Source organism: Theropithecus gelada, chromosome 1 (assembly GCF_003255815.1).
Source record: "Theropithecus gelada isolate Dixy chromosome 1, Tgel_1.0, whole genome shotgun sequence".
NCBI classification, from domain to species: Eukaryota; Metazoa; Chordata; class Mammalia; order Primates; family Cercopithecidae; genus Theropithecus; species Theropithecus gelada.
Genome location: NC_037668.1, coordinates 131,753,290 through 131,766,968, shown reverse-complemented (window position 1 = coordinate 131,766,968; position 13,679 = coordinate 131,753,290). Strand labels below are relative to the sequence as shown.

Genomic DNA, 13,679 nt, shown 5'->3' with positions numbered 1-13,679 from the left:
GTTAAGATGCTTTTCTTAGTTCATATGTTAAATAAGTTAAAGTCAGTCTTCTGAAGCATAATGATGTGCTGACTGTAATTATCTAATAATTATTCAATAAGTAAGTGGGATTTTAATACTATTGAGTTTTTTTCTGAATTTTTCAAGTTGATTACTAATTGGAGCTTTGACTAAAAATTAATGAAATATAAATATTACTGTATATGTAAGAAAAGAAACACACTTGGCTATTGTTTTGAGGATATGCATTTAATTTTAAATTTTATAATTTAGATTCAACATGAATTGCAATAAATGGATCTTCAGCAGAGTTACTAATAGAAAATTGAGCTTTGCCATCATTAGAAACGTAGATTTTAATGCCTGTGCAATTGCCATCAATTTTATCTCCAGAAATGACATCACAGTATGTGCCAGCAGGAAGACCAGTTTGCAAAGTTGAAGAAAATGACCTGGAATAAAATATTTGAGATTTAACTTCAATACAATTAAAACCAGGAATACAAACTAACACAAATAAACAGCATAACTTTATGTTGTAGAACCCTAAGCAGACAAGATCTCATTAAGAAGAAAACCCGTATGCCTCTTCAGTAGGTGTAAATAGCTTTCTCAGGACCAAAAGGAACCTTACAGCAAACTGAACAAGTCCCTGGTCAGTAGTGAAAATATTACCGAAAAATCAAACTTGAAGAATATCAGTGAAGATTGGCAGGAACGGTCACACTTTGATAAAAGTGCTACCTTAGTAAATTCAAATTTGCTCTCAACTGAACTTAATACCAACTACTTTTAACAATTTAAAGGGTATTATTTTTTAACATCCTTTTTTTTCTCATGAGGTTAAAAAGAATTTGGGTGTACATACAAACAATCTATCATTTCTATGAAGAAGTGATCGTTTGAAATATAAATCTTTTTCACAAAAATTTATTTTGGTATTCTCATCCACAAAAGAAATTAATTAAAGAACCAGACATCAGCCTTTTTGGCAGGAAAGAGATCGACTTGACTTATATATTTATTTATTCCTTCATTTTTTATCAGTGAAATATAATTTATATTAGAATGAGCTAAGTGTGAGTATCAGTTGGCCTTGGACAGAGACAATTCAACTGTTTGCAAGGAAGTCTTCTGAGCTATATGTTAGGGAATCATTTATACCACAGGCAAAGGATATAAGAATCACAGATGAAAGGCCAATAATGAGAAGTTTCAGAACTAAAACTCAAATCTCCCGAAGCAAATCATTAACCACAAGATACATATTATTTATATATATGCTTTAAAAATGTGATTTGTCACAAGGAGACAGAGAAGTGAAGAAAGTATACCAAAAAACTAGGTAGAGCAGTCCTTGAGAAAAACAGTTAGAAATAAAGGTATTTTAATACTGAGGCAGCATTTTTTCATGATTAAAAAAGCAGGACTACAAGACACGTTGTTTTAATGATTTCACAATCCTTATATTAATTACCTTATGTATTTTGTGGCATGTGTAGGTGAGCATATGCATGTTAATTCTATGTATGTATAAGATACTGCAAGGGTGCACAGAAAGGACTCTGCTTACAACAGAAAGCCCTTATGAAAAGAGGAGAACGAAGGAGGAAGAACCATCATCATTTTGCTTCTGCCCATTTTTGATCGCTATTGTCTTCTTGCTCCACCGACTAAATGATTTTTCAGATACCATAAAAAGTAAATGAACAGAAACAAAAAGAATGAATCAAGAACATACTAATACAAAATATTATTTTTAATTGATATTTACTTACCAGTCATCATTGTTGAAAACAATGAATCCTTTCTTTCCTCTTCCAAAAGCCACTTGGTTGCTCCCATTATCATACCAGTTTGTAAAAGGCTGACCATCCACTACATTGCGGAAAGCAACCATGTTCCTACAAACACAGTAACATAAAAAAGTTGATATTCTTAAACTTCAACTGTTTTAAATAAAATGCTAAAGAAAGTTTCCTATTAGAGGACATGTCAAAATAAATATTCTCACCTTATTTGGCGCCATCGATGTTCACAGACCCAGTCATTGCCACAAGTAGTGTCTGGATTAATAGTAACTTCTTTAATTACTCCATTATTATTTGGTGGCCCAACCCAATCATTAACATCCTGAATTGGGGGGGGAAGCCAAATTTTAACATACATGTATTTACCTCTTCCTTCTCCTTTATACCAAACCCAACCTATCCTGTTACTTGTGTCTCTGCAGTCAGTGACTTGATCTAGAATCCAATGCCTTCATTAATTTTTATAGCCCTTTACTTGGTCTTCATCATCTCTCTATGCTCAGGTTCTTTTCTGCCGTATTAAAAACAAAGGTAACAAATTTTTATACTCTCGTTTTCATTCCAAGGACATGCAAAGGCTTCTTTGCTCTGTCACCCAGGCTGGAGTACAGCGACACAATCATAGCTCACTGCAGCCTTGATCTCCCAGGCTCAAGCGATCCTCCCATCTCAGCCTCCCAAGTAGCTAAGACTGTTGATGTGCACCACCACACCCAGTTCATTTTTTTTTTTTTTTTTTTTTTTTTTTTTTTTTAATTTTCGGTACAGACGAGGTCTTGCTAGCTTGCTCAGATTTGTCTTGAACTCCTCAGGTCACGTGATCTTCTCGCCTGGCCTCGCAAAGTGCTGGGATTACAGCTGTGAGCCACTGCACCTGGCCTGCAAGGGCTTCTTAACATCACTGTAAGCCATGCAATGTCTTTGTAGTGGGCAGGGCATTAGTGCCAGAAACACCAAGATTAAAACACGGGCTCTATTACTAGTAGCTAAGAAAACTTAATCAATATACATAATTCACTGTGTCTGTTTTGTCATTTGTAAAATGGGAATATTGTTTATCTTTGCTCTAAAAATTAAGTAGTATATCTGAAAATGCCCTGAACGTGACATGTGCTAAATAAATCTTAGAGTCCTTCATGCTTCTTTTTAGATAAATGGACAAAATAATACATCTGAATATTTTTTATTAATTGACCACATTGTTAATACTATGTGTTTTGGATTGGCACTTTAAAAAATACAAATTAAAAAAAAAACACAGTAACCCTAGGAAGGTTTTCAGTGTTGACCTTAGAATCATGTCATATGGTGAAAAGTGAACAATACTAAGAGTTTTTAGCATGCAGCAGTCCTGGCAAAGTGGAAACGTTATAGTAATAGGAAAAATAAAAGTACTCTCTGACTCCTAACGTCAGAAATAAGACCAATTAGTAGAAATTATAAGAAATTGGCTCGATATAAAAGTACACCTTCTAAATATTAAAGCTGTTTAACAATAGAATCAGTTGCCGTACAAAGTAGCCGACTTCTCAAACTGAAAGGAATCTAAAAGAAGCTAGCTAGATATCAGTGTGACTCATAGGAAGGAGGAATTTCTGCTTTAGACATGAAGTCTCTGATGCTGTTTCTGAACCCTTTAGATTAAAAGAAACCCTTCTACTAGCTTTCCAAATATCTTTACACTCTTATTTCTCTGTTCCTTTTTGAAACTACTCATCAGATTAATGTCTTTACCACACTCCCAAAAGTTTTTCTCATTCTTACCTTTTTTGGAATACTCTATACATTTCTATTCTTTAGTACATATAATTTCCTTCCTCTTATAGGACACTTTGCCTATTTAACTTAGCTCAACTGACTCATTTCTTTGTATTCCATGTAACATTTTAAAAGTACTTAACAAACATTTATGTTGTTCTCACTACGGGCAGATGATGTTTTAAGTTCTCTACAAGTGTTGGCATATATAATCTTGCTATCAACCCTGAGGTAGATACTTATTAGAAATACATATTTTACTCCCTGTGTCTAGCTCTTACTTTTAGGTGGTTTTTTTTTTTTTTCTTTTTCCTGTTGGCTAGGGGGATGTTTCGTATCTCTGAAACAGCTTGCATACTCTTTTTCAACGAAGAATATAAATTTTACTCCTTTAATATAACCTGCCTAAAATCAGAGCCCTGTGTCAGGTTTACACATAATTAAATATTTGTTGAATAAATACATAATTAATAGTTGTCATATTAAGTTATAACATGATTGCCTCCTTTTTCTTGAGAAAAGGATATTTTGAACAACTCCAAAACTTACTTTTCCATTTTGAAAATTTCTTGGCCAACGGTAGCTTGACATTACTCGTGTAAATCCATAAGGATGAGCAAGCATAAATCCAACTGCCATTTTATACAGCCTGAAAGTTACATAATTATATTATCATAGAATATCAGAATATTCTTACCATCATTAAAAGATGTGTTAAAAAAATAGAGAACTTTGGTTTCTACCTGGCGTCCCAGAAGGTAAGAATAGAGGCTCCTCCAGCCCCATGTCCTCGTTGATTGTCATGGTTATCCACAAAGACAAGTGCTCTGTCAGAAGGCACGAAACCCCAACCTTCTCCCCAGTTCCTATTTTTGAAAAATAAGATATACATTGATGTATCATTTCACAATTGTTTTAGAGTAATTTAACTGCGCATCTCTTTCTGTAGGGCATGGCATCTGAAGATTAATTCTCTCTCTAATTAAATGGTTATTCTGTAAGATATATATTTACAGACACATATATATATGTGTGTCTACCTACATACCATACACACTCACGTGTGTAATCTACATATATAGTCCATATTTGTTTATACATGTTTGGAATACTTATGTTCATATTAGAAATACAAGATTTTTGTTATTAAAAAAGGTCCTTTTAGAGGTTTCAGCACATTATACTTTAGAAGCACTCCAGAAGGATCAATATCCATATCACATTATACAGAATGTCAAACTAGATTAAAATAAGGCTTCAATACTGTATTGTTACCATATACATATTTTAATATTTTAAATTAATATATGTAAATTCTAAAGTATGGACACTTTGTACATACTTTGTAAATGACAGGATCATTTTAAAAATAAACCGGCTTCAAAAGATTATATGCAAACATAAGTCAAATCTTGTATATTCATCTCGTACTTAGATGAAAATTCCTAGGGAATGTTTAGGGTTCCTAGGCATACCGTCTTGTGACAGACACTCTAAATACAAAAGATGATTCATTCGAGTTTAGGGCACTAGAATACTTATCATTAAAAATTGCCTCCTTGACAGTTGTCTGAATAAGAATGTTCCAGAAGATAACTCACACTGGGGTAGTATGAATAATAGATCTATGAAATAATTCAGGGGAAAAGTTGTATTTAATTACTTTAAGTAAGACATCTTCTCTCCATTCCACTTGCGAATAACTGTGCCGAGTTTTGCACCATACTTGAATTCTGTCACCCGGCCATTTCCAAAGTACTCACTGCTTTTAATTGGCTCACCACCCAGATCAATTACCTAGTAGAAATTTAGGAAAAAATAACATTTTTCATAAGGTCTTTAAAGCATTTTAACCAATAATTTAATGTTATATAACAAATAGCTTTAAGTTATTTATTATTTGTTTTTGTCTTGTTTTGTTTTTCAGAGACAGGGTCTTGCTATATCGTCCAGGATGGTCCCAAACTCCTGGCCTCAAGCAATCTTCCTGCCACAGCCTCCCAAAGTGCTGTGATTCGTGAAATCACAGCACGAGCCACCACACCCAGTGCTATTTGTTATGTAAAATGCTCAAAATGGTTTTCCTATTCTTATTATCTCAATAGGTAAGATTCTTATATTCTTTTTTTGAGAAAGTATACACTACAATATTGAAAGACACATAATGTCAAAGTTACCTGCTGTCCTGTGAGAATGTTTACCTAATTTTTAGTCTTGTACATCAATGATAATAACAGATCACATTAATACATTTACTATCTGACTGACATTTCTTGATAAATATAAACTCGTTTCATTTCCAAAGAAAATAAAGACATAACTATTGTCAGTATCCTATATTCTGTGTGCTCCATAAAACCTGTTGTGATAAAGAATTAGATATGCTGTATCTGAAGAAGAGGAGGTTAAAGAACAGTGTTTTACATAAATGACTCAGTCCTTATCCTACAGAAATTGCATTTTTAATTGAATCTGCCATTAATTTTCTAATGAATAAGATGATATTTTATATGCATATATGCATTGAATGTACCTCCTGGTAAATGAAAGGTTTACTTCCTTGAGGAAACCAGTTACTGTTGAGATTATGCAGTTTGTCCAAAACTGCCTTTATGTCTCCAGGCCACATGTGCTTGGAAGCATCAAGTCTGAACCCTGCAACTCCCATGTCAATGAGATTGTTCATATATTCGGCAATCTTGGAACGCACATAATCCTTCTCCAGCGCAAGATCAAGAAGACCAGTCAGACGACAATCTCTGACCTGTTGAGGTAAAAATGTTACGACTGATTCATAAAACCTCACTTTTCACCTGATAATCCATTTGCTTATTCATATATTCAGTAATTCCTCAATAGATGTTTTATAGGGACTTCCTTGCATTAGGACCTGGGGATGCTCACATTCTACTATAGATGTATCTTTGAAATATTTTGTAGTAGAAAATAGAGAATTTAAGAAATAAAGTCGATGAGCTTTTGAATTGGTTGGAAGATTTTTTAAAGTGAGCTTTTAAAAGTGTGTATTGATTAAAATTCTTAAATTAATATTTAAAAGTTTTAATATGGATTTGAGTTTCATAGTCAAATTTGTTAACCTGTGTCCCTAAGAGATCTAAATTAGTATTTAAACTGAAGCTCCATTAGCTACATGTCTATAATAAAAGGCATATATCACTCTTTATTCAGATCACTGTCTTAAAAAAAAATTACCTGAGTAGCATCATTATAGTTCTCGATATCTCCACTTGAAGTTTTACATTTACCATCATTAAAATCCCATCCAGAATACGGGACTGCTGGAAAGTCCCTACTTCCAGGGTTGAAATAACTTCCACAAGTACTGCTTGTTCCTGCACTCACAGCATTACCACACATATGATTAATTACAGCATCCACATAAATACGAACCTAGAAAGCAAAGTTTCTACTTCAGTGTGACTGACAGAGAGGTAGACATTTAAAGCAGTATTGATTAAAGTTTATAGTATGTTAATAAAACTCCAAAATATTTCATTATATCTTATAACTATTTTCCTACAAGATCAAAAGTCAACTGTGAAAGGAAAGTAATGTGAACTAAACACCTACATTCATTCTAGACACTTGGTCAAATATTTAGAGTAATGATAAATTGAGAGAACCAGAAACTACCATAAATAGGAGGAAACGCAAAAAGCCCATTTCGGGGAGACAAAACTCAGATGAGACTGGAAAGGTTACTGTTTTGGAAATGTCAGTGGGTCACCAGGAGAAAGCCTGTACTCTCTACTTAGCAGTTGAAGACAAATAAGGTAGATATTAGTCTCCAATTATGCTGCTCATTAAATACAGAAGCGAGCTATTCATCACGAAAAACCCAGGAATTACTAATGGAAACACAAGTCACCTAAAAATGATAGCAAATATTGTAACTGAAATTATAATTCCTAACCAGAAAAGTCTTTCCAGGAAATATGGATAGTTATAAGAGTTAAAATTTGATGTTTTGCTTTAGAAGTAAATTCTGCTCTAAACTTTAACTTATCTCTTTAGTAGATAGAGAACACGTACACAAATATTTACAAAAGTTGAACATAAGACATTTAACTTTAAGTTTTAAAGCATGAAGTAAAATTTTAAAAAAATATAAAATGTGGAAAACTTTCTGCTCAAAGGGAGCAAGAAAGAAGAGAGAAATCATTTTCCTATGTGTTATTTTTAAAGGAAACTAGAATTCACTTACCCCAACATTGTTACATCTAGTCACCATGTTTCTAAATTCATCTTCATTTCCAGATCTTGTGCATAATTTATAGCTAACTGGTTGGTATCTTTCCCACCAAGGTCTTGAAGGGTTGTGAATTGCAACATTTTCATTTGGTGGAGAGACCTACAAATGTAACAGTCTTAATAAGCACCAAATTGTGTCTTACCCTATAACATTGGATGTTCTAGAAACTAATCAATAATATAAAAATATTCTTGAATCTTTGTATCTGCAGCTATCTTTTGAAAATATTAACAGCACATTGGAGGATTCTCGTTGAAGAAAGATTATCTCAGAAACAAAATATAAAGTTGCCAAAAATACTACCTTGTTCTTTCCTCAGAAAACTGTTTTACTTAGAATACTTACCTGGGAAGTAAAATGTTGCCCAAGTTTCACAGATCAGATCAGAACACTGTTTACTACAAGCACAGTGAATTCTGCAATTTATACTATGAATAATACCCACCTGAACCCCTCCAAATCCCTTGGGAGCTAAATATCGCTCACATTCAAGAGCAATATCCGCCCATCGCCATTCAAACAGATGAACGATAGATGTCCGTCCTTGTTGTGTATTTGGGGAATACTGAGCCCAGCAGAACCCAATGGTTAAAAGCAACAGAAAGAACTTCATTTTGCTGTGAAGTTGTCAGTGTCCTTTCCAGAAACTATTTATATTCCTGTAAGAAACATATTTTACAAAGTAAATATTAGCATTAATAAATACTTGAGGGCAAACTGTTTATTCGTAATCTGAAAAGGTTTATCAATAATAATTTTAACAGGTGAAGAACATTAAAAAGTCTCTCATGGAAATAAATGACCTTTTAGAAACTAATGTTTCTTTTTTTTTTTTGCTTATATCAGCACTTTTATTTTTCCTTTCTCAATGACGTGTTGCTGTGGCCTAATGCTCTCACATAACAGTAGACAACCAAAATTTGTTGTCATCTCTTTAAAGATCGAGAATTGCGTACAAAAAACTTTACATAAATTAAAAGGAGGAATACATTTACAGCTATACATGTGAACTGCTTCCAACTTAAGGCAAGTAACAGCCCACAGGGTTCTGGCAGACAACATAAGCTAAGAAAGGAAACTGGGTCCTATGGCTTGGACTTTCCAACCCTGACAGATTGACAGGACAGAAACAACTGGTTCAGGAGTCCTTGTCAGCCTCTAGACAAATCCCAGAACACTCAGCCCTGACACATTAATAACCTGCACAGATCAGAGACTGCTGGCCATGCAGACTCACCAAGCCACAGACTTGTCTTCCACAAGCACGTTTTTAGCCATGAAGTGACCAAGCCACATGTACTAAAGACTGAAATCCAAGATATGTACAGATACCAAGGGGAACAGTTAATTTGAACGCAAGGTCAAAATCAGCAACCATTTCTACAGTCCAGTGCTGATATCAGATACAAGCTTCAAGGACAACTTATTTTCGAAGCCTTATACCAGTTTGGTGAGGCTAGCATGAGGTGTATGCCTCTGCCAGGGGCAAATTTATCCTTCTGAATTAACCCATGCAGCAAATTCTAGGCATCTACTCACAGTCCATTTAGAAGCATTTGTGGTGGATGATAGAGGGGGCCAACTCGTTGTACCACTGCTTGCTAATCCACATCTGCTTGAAGGTGGACAGTGAGGCCAGGATGGAGCCACCGATCCACACCGAGTACTTGTGCTCTGGGGGTGCGATCATCCTTGATCTTCATGGTGCTGGGTGTGAGGGTGGTGATTTCCTTCTGCATCCTGTCAGTGATTCCCGGGTACACAGTGCCACTGGACAGCACCGTGCTAGCCTACACGTCTTTGCAGATGTCCACGTCACATTTCATCATCGAGTTGAAGGTGGACTGGGTGGATGCCGCAGAATTCCATGCCCAGGAAGGAAGGCTGGAACACCGCCTCAGGACACCGAAACCTCGTTGCCGATGATGATGACCTGGCCATCAGGCAGCTCATATCTCTTCTACTGAGAGGAGGAGGAGGATGCGGCAGTGGCCATCTCCTGCTCAAAGTCCAGTACAACATAGCACAGCTTCTCCTTGATGTAGTGACTGATCTCCCGCTCAGCAGTGGTGGTAAAGCTATAGACGCCCCTGGTGAGGATCTTCATGAGGTAGTTGGTCAGGTCCTGGCCAGCCAGGTCCAGATGCAGGATGGTGTGGGGGAGGGCATAGCCCTCATAAATGGGCACCATGTGGGTGACCCCATCTCCAGAGCCCATGACAATGCCAGTGGTGCAAATAGAGGTGTAGAGGGGCAGCATAGCCTGGATGGCCACGTAAATGGCCGGGGTGTTGAAGGTCTCAAACATGATCTGAATAATCTTCTCTCTGTTGGCCTTGGGGTTCAGGGGGGCCCTGGTCAGCAGCACCGGGTGCTCCTCCAGGGCCACGTGCAGCTCCTTGTAGAAGGTGTGATGCCAGATCTTCTCCATGTCGTCCCAGTTGGTGACGATGCCATGCTGAATGGGTTACTTCAAGGTCAGGATGCTGCACTTGCTCATGGCCATGTCGCCCACATAGGAGTCCTTATGGCCCATGCCCACCGTCACACCCTGGTGCCGGGGGCACCAACGATGGAGGGAAACACGGCTGGGATGTGTCGTCCCCAGAAAAGCCAGCTTTGCACATGCCGGAGCCATTGTCAATCACCAGCACGGCGATCTCTTCTTCCATTGAGACTGGTAGAGGAGTGGGACAGCAGAGTGGCGGGACAACCTGGTGTGTGGGCTGACAGAGGTGACTGAGACCCTGTTTTTTTCTTACTGATACAATCTTAACCTTTACAAACCTCTGGCAGTGTGTACACACACACACACACACACACACACAGATATAACACATAAATAAGGACAGTAAATATATGTTTACATACATAAGGACTATATTTTTATATACATATACACACATATCTATATAGTCCTTGTGTATGTGGGCGTGTGTGTGTGTATATATATGTATATATATGTATGGTTTGGCTGTGTCCCCACCCAAATCTCATCTTGAATGTGGTTCCCATAATCCCCATGTGTTGTGAGAGGGACCTGGTGGGAGGTCATTGAAATTGAATCATGGGGGCGGTTATCCCATACTGCTGTTTTCATGATAGTGAGTGAGTTCTCCCAAGACCCGATGGTTGCATAAGGGGCTTTTCCCCCTTTTGCTCAGAATTTCTCCTTCCTGCCATCAAGTGAAGAAGGGTGTGTTTGCGTTTGCTTCCCCTTCCATCATGATTGTACGTTTCCTGAGGCTTCCCCAGCCATGTGGAACTGTGAGTCAATCGAATCTTTTTCCTTTACATATTACTCAGTCTTGGATACTTCTTTATAGCAGCATGAGAACAAACTATATATATATATACACACACACACTGTACTATATATATAACAGTACATATATATAACACTGTACATATACTGTCCATATATATAAATTCTTTATATATGTGTGTATATATATAAATCCTAATTAAATAAATAAGGACTGTATTTTATTTCTGATATCCGTCACTAATGGAAAATAACAATTGAAACCAACTGAATTCTCAAAATATTGCTTCAACTGTATATTTTCAAATTTTTGTCATGCTTCCATTTCAAACAGAAATATTATGTGACATTTCCATTTTTTAAATCAGCCCTGTTTCCCATCCTTAATTCAAATTTTTTGTTATTTAAATTTCTGCATTAAGATTTAAGAAAACATTTAAAATCTGAAAGCCTATGAATTGGAGAAACTAACTTTTTTCCCCTTGAGCAAGTCATGTGCTTAATATAGTGCATATAGTAGTAGGATTTGTGGTGGTGGTGGTTTTCTCTCTGTAGGCAAATATTTATTGTACCTGATGAAACGCTAAATAAATAAATTTGCATACCTTTTCCTTCTTAATGTAAGTGAAATGCTATGAAAGGGAGTAATAGTACATGTAGGAAAAACTTCATCCATCCATTCAACAAGTGTTAAGTGTGTGTCTGTTTTTTGCTAAGCACTGTAGGTGATGTTCAGGAGACAATGATAAAAAAGACAGGTTTCTGTTCTCAGAGAGCTTACATTCTAGTGGAAAGAAAATATATTAGTAAATAACAGTAATAGCAACAGTACTAATAGTGATGATAAAAATAATTTCAGATAGCAATAAGAACTAGTATAAAATCATAAAATAGAGAGTGACTTTTCCGTCAGCGTATTTTAGACTGGATGGTAAGGGAAGATACCCCTTAAAGAGTGACTTTATGATGCGATTTAAATGATTAGAAGTGTCCAGTCATTTAGAGATCAGAGAAAGAGCAATAGATAGAGGAAACAGCAAGAGTAATGTCCCAAGAAAGGAAAAAGCTAATACATGAGACACATTAAAAAGAAATCAGTGTGGCTACAGCACATGTGATAAAGGGTGGGATAAAGCGAGATGAGATCAGAGAGGTAGGCCAGATCATGTAGAACCTTGTAGAACATGAAGAAAGAGAGAGCTGTTAAGGCTGTAACTCGGGGAACTGAAAGACTAATCGACTTTAAAAAGAAAATCACCCTTGCTTCTGGGAAGAAATCAGATTATAGGAGGATAAGAGTGGAAAGAGGTAGATGTTAGAAGACTTTTACAGTGGCCCAGGAAAGAGGTGAGTGGCTTGTACTAGGGCATAGACAAAGTCTATTTCAGAGGTAAACAGGCAGTAGGTTTATGAATAGATTAGAGCTGAAAGATGAGGAAAAAATATTAAATATATAGGTATTTGGGGGTGATACCATTTTTTAACATGAGAAAAAATGAGTAAGTACCAGCTTCGGTGAAGAGTATCAAGAGAGCTGTGGATCTTACCTATTCCACTCTCGATCCTGATGCTGCCCTTTGGTCCTTCCCCCAGCCAATCCTGTGAACTCTATTCATTGCAAAACTAGAAGTTCCTCATACTTTATATGCAATGTCATACCTCCATGACTTTCCTAATGGTTTTCTTTCCCATATCATCCCCTTCCACATCCAACTTAGTGTGGAAGCAACTAATTTTCCTTCCACATTAAGTTGAAACCACAACTTTATGAAGCTTACCTTTATATTACCAAGCACAGTTAGCTTCTCTGCTGTATGAAAGCTTTTTAATTTATATGACATTAAGCTATATTTGACTTCTATTGTAACTATATTATAAATAATTAACAATTTACTTGTCATTCTGGACCAAGCTTCTTGAAGGCAGACTTCATATCTAGTATTTCCAAATCCTAGTACAATGATTGACATTGTCTTATGTGCTCAGTAAATGGCTATAACATGAAAACTCTAGGTTCCAGGTATTGTGCAAAACATTGGCATAGCATGGGTTATGTCCTCATTGATTTTTTAAAAATCAATGAACTCTATATTAGAAATTGTTCAATACACTCGACTCTAATCCTAGCAAAAGTGTTGTACACATGATGGAACTAAGGCCCAAAGAGACTGAGTAAATTGTCCAGGCTCATGTGGTAAGTGACAAAGACAGGATTTGATAATAAGTCTTATTGCAAGTCAACATTCTCTGTATTACACTAGTGTTTCTCCTAGAATTCTAGAGTTGTGATGTCTAATGTGGTAGCCACTAGAAACAATTGGCCACTAACCAGTTGAAATATATGTAGTTTGAACAGAGATGAGTAATAAATGTAAAACACACTCTGGATAGTGTGAAAATAAAATGTAAAAAAATACATTTTTATGACATTTACATGTTGAAATAACATATTGTGATACATTAGGCTAAATAGAACTTACCATTAACATTAATATCCCTAGTGTCTTTTTGTTTCTTTTAATGCAGTTGGTAAAAAATGTTGAATTACATACATGATTTACATTCTATTTCT

General features: G+C 36.0%; 1 protein-coding gene and 1 pseudogene across 2 annotated transcripts; both read right to left on the bottom strand.

Annotated features, from left to right (window-relative positions):
* Nucleotides 1-228: 228 nt before the first annotated feature.
* Nucleotides 229-9,242, bottom strand: LOC112607926 (pancreatic alpha-amylase). 2 transcript variants are annotated; one of them, XM_025359299.1, is made up of 11 exons: nt 9,080-9,242; nt 8,288-8,501; nt 7,795-7,941; nt 6,783-6,980; nt 6,103-6,333; nt 5,233-5,366; nt 4,313-4,435; nt 4,119-4,218; nt 2,015-2,133; nt 1,779-1,904; nt 229-452 (listed from the first exon to the last, which is right to left on the bottom strand). In XM_025359299.1, exons 2-11 carry the CDS (start codon nt 8,453-8,455, stop codon nt 263-265), a joined length of 1,536 nt encoding a protein of 511 aa, XP_025215084.1. In that variant the 5' UTR covers nt 8,456-8,501; nt 9,080-9,242; the 3' UTR covers nt 229-262. The 2 variants fall into 2 exon arrangements, with proteins under 2 accessions (XP_025215084.1, XP_025215076.1); XM_025359291.1 differs by having other exon boundaries at nt 8,838-9,118.
* A 146-nt stretch (nt 9,243-9,388) lies between these two features.
* On the bottom strand, nt 9,389-10,514 carry LOC112607939 (annotated as a pseudogene).
* Between the last annotated feature and the right edge of the window lie 3,165 nt (nt 10,515-13,679).

Excerpts from the sequence above, each read along its gene's own strand:
- LOC112607926 (XM_025359299.1), bottom strand. The coding sequence starts at position 8,455 with ATGAAGTTCTTTCTGTTGCTTTTAACCATTGGGTTCTGCTGGGCTCAG. Across the intron at positions 7,942-8,287 it reads AGGGATTTGGAGGGGTTCAG|GTCTCTCCACCAAATGAAAA; the intron begins GTGGGTATTATT and ends TTACATTTGTAG. Across the intron at positions 453-1,778 it reads GTTTTCAACAATGATGACTG|GTCATTTTCTTCAACTTTGC; the intron begins GTAAGTAAATAT and ends ATTTTATTCCAG.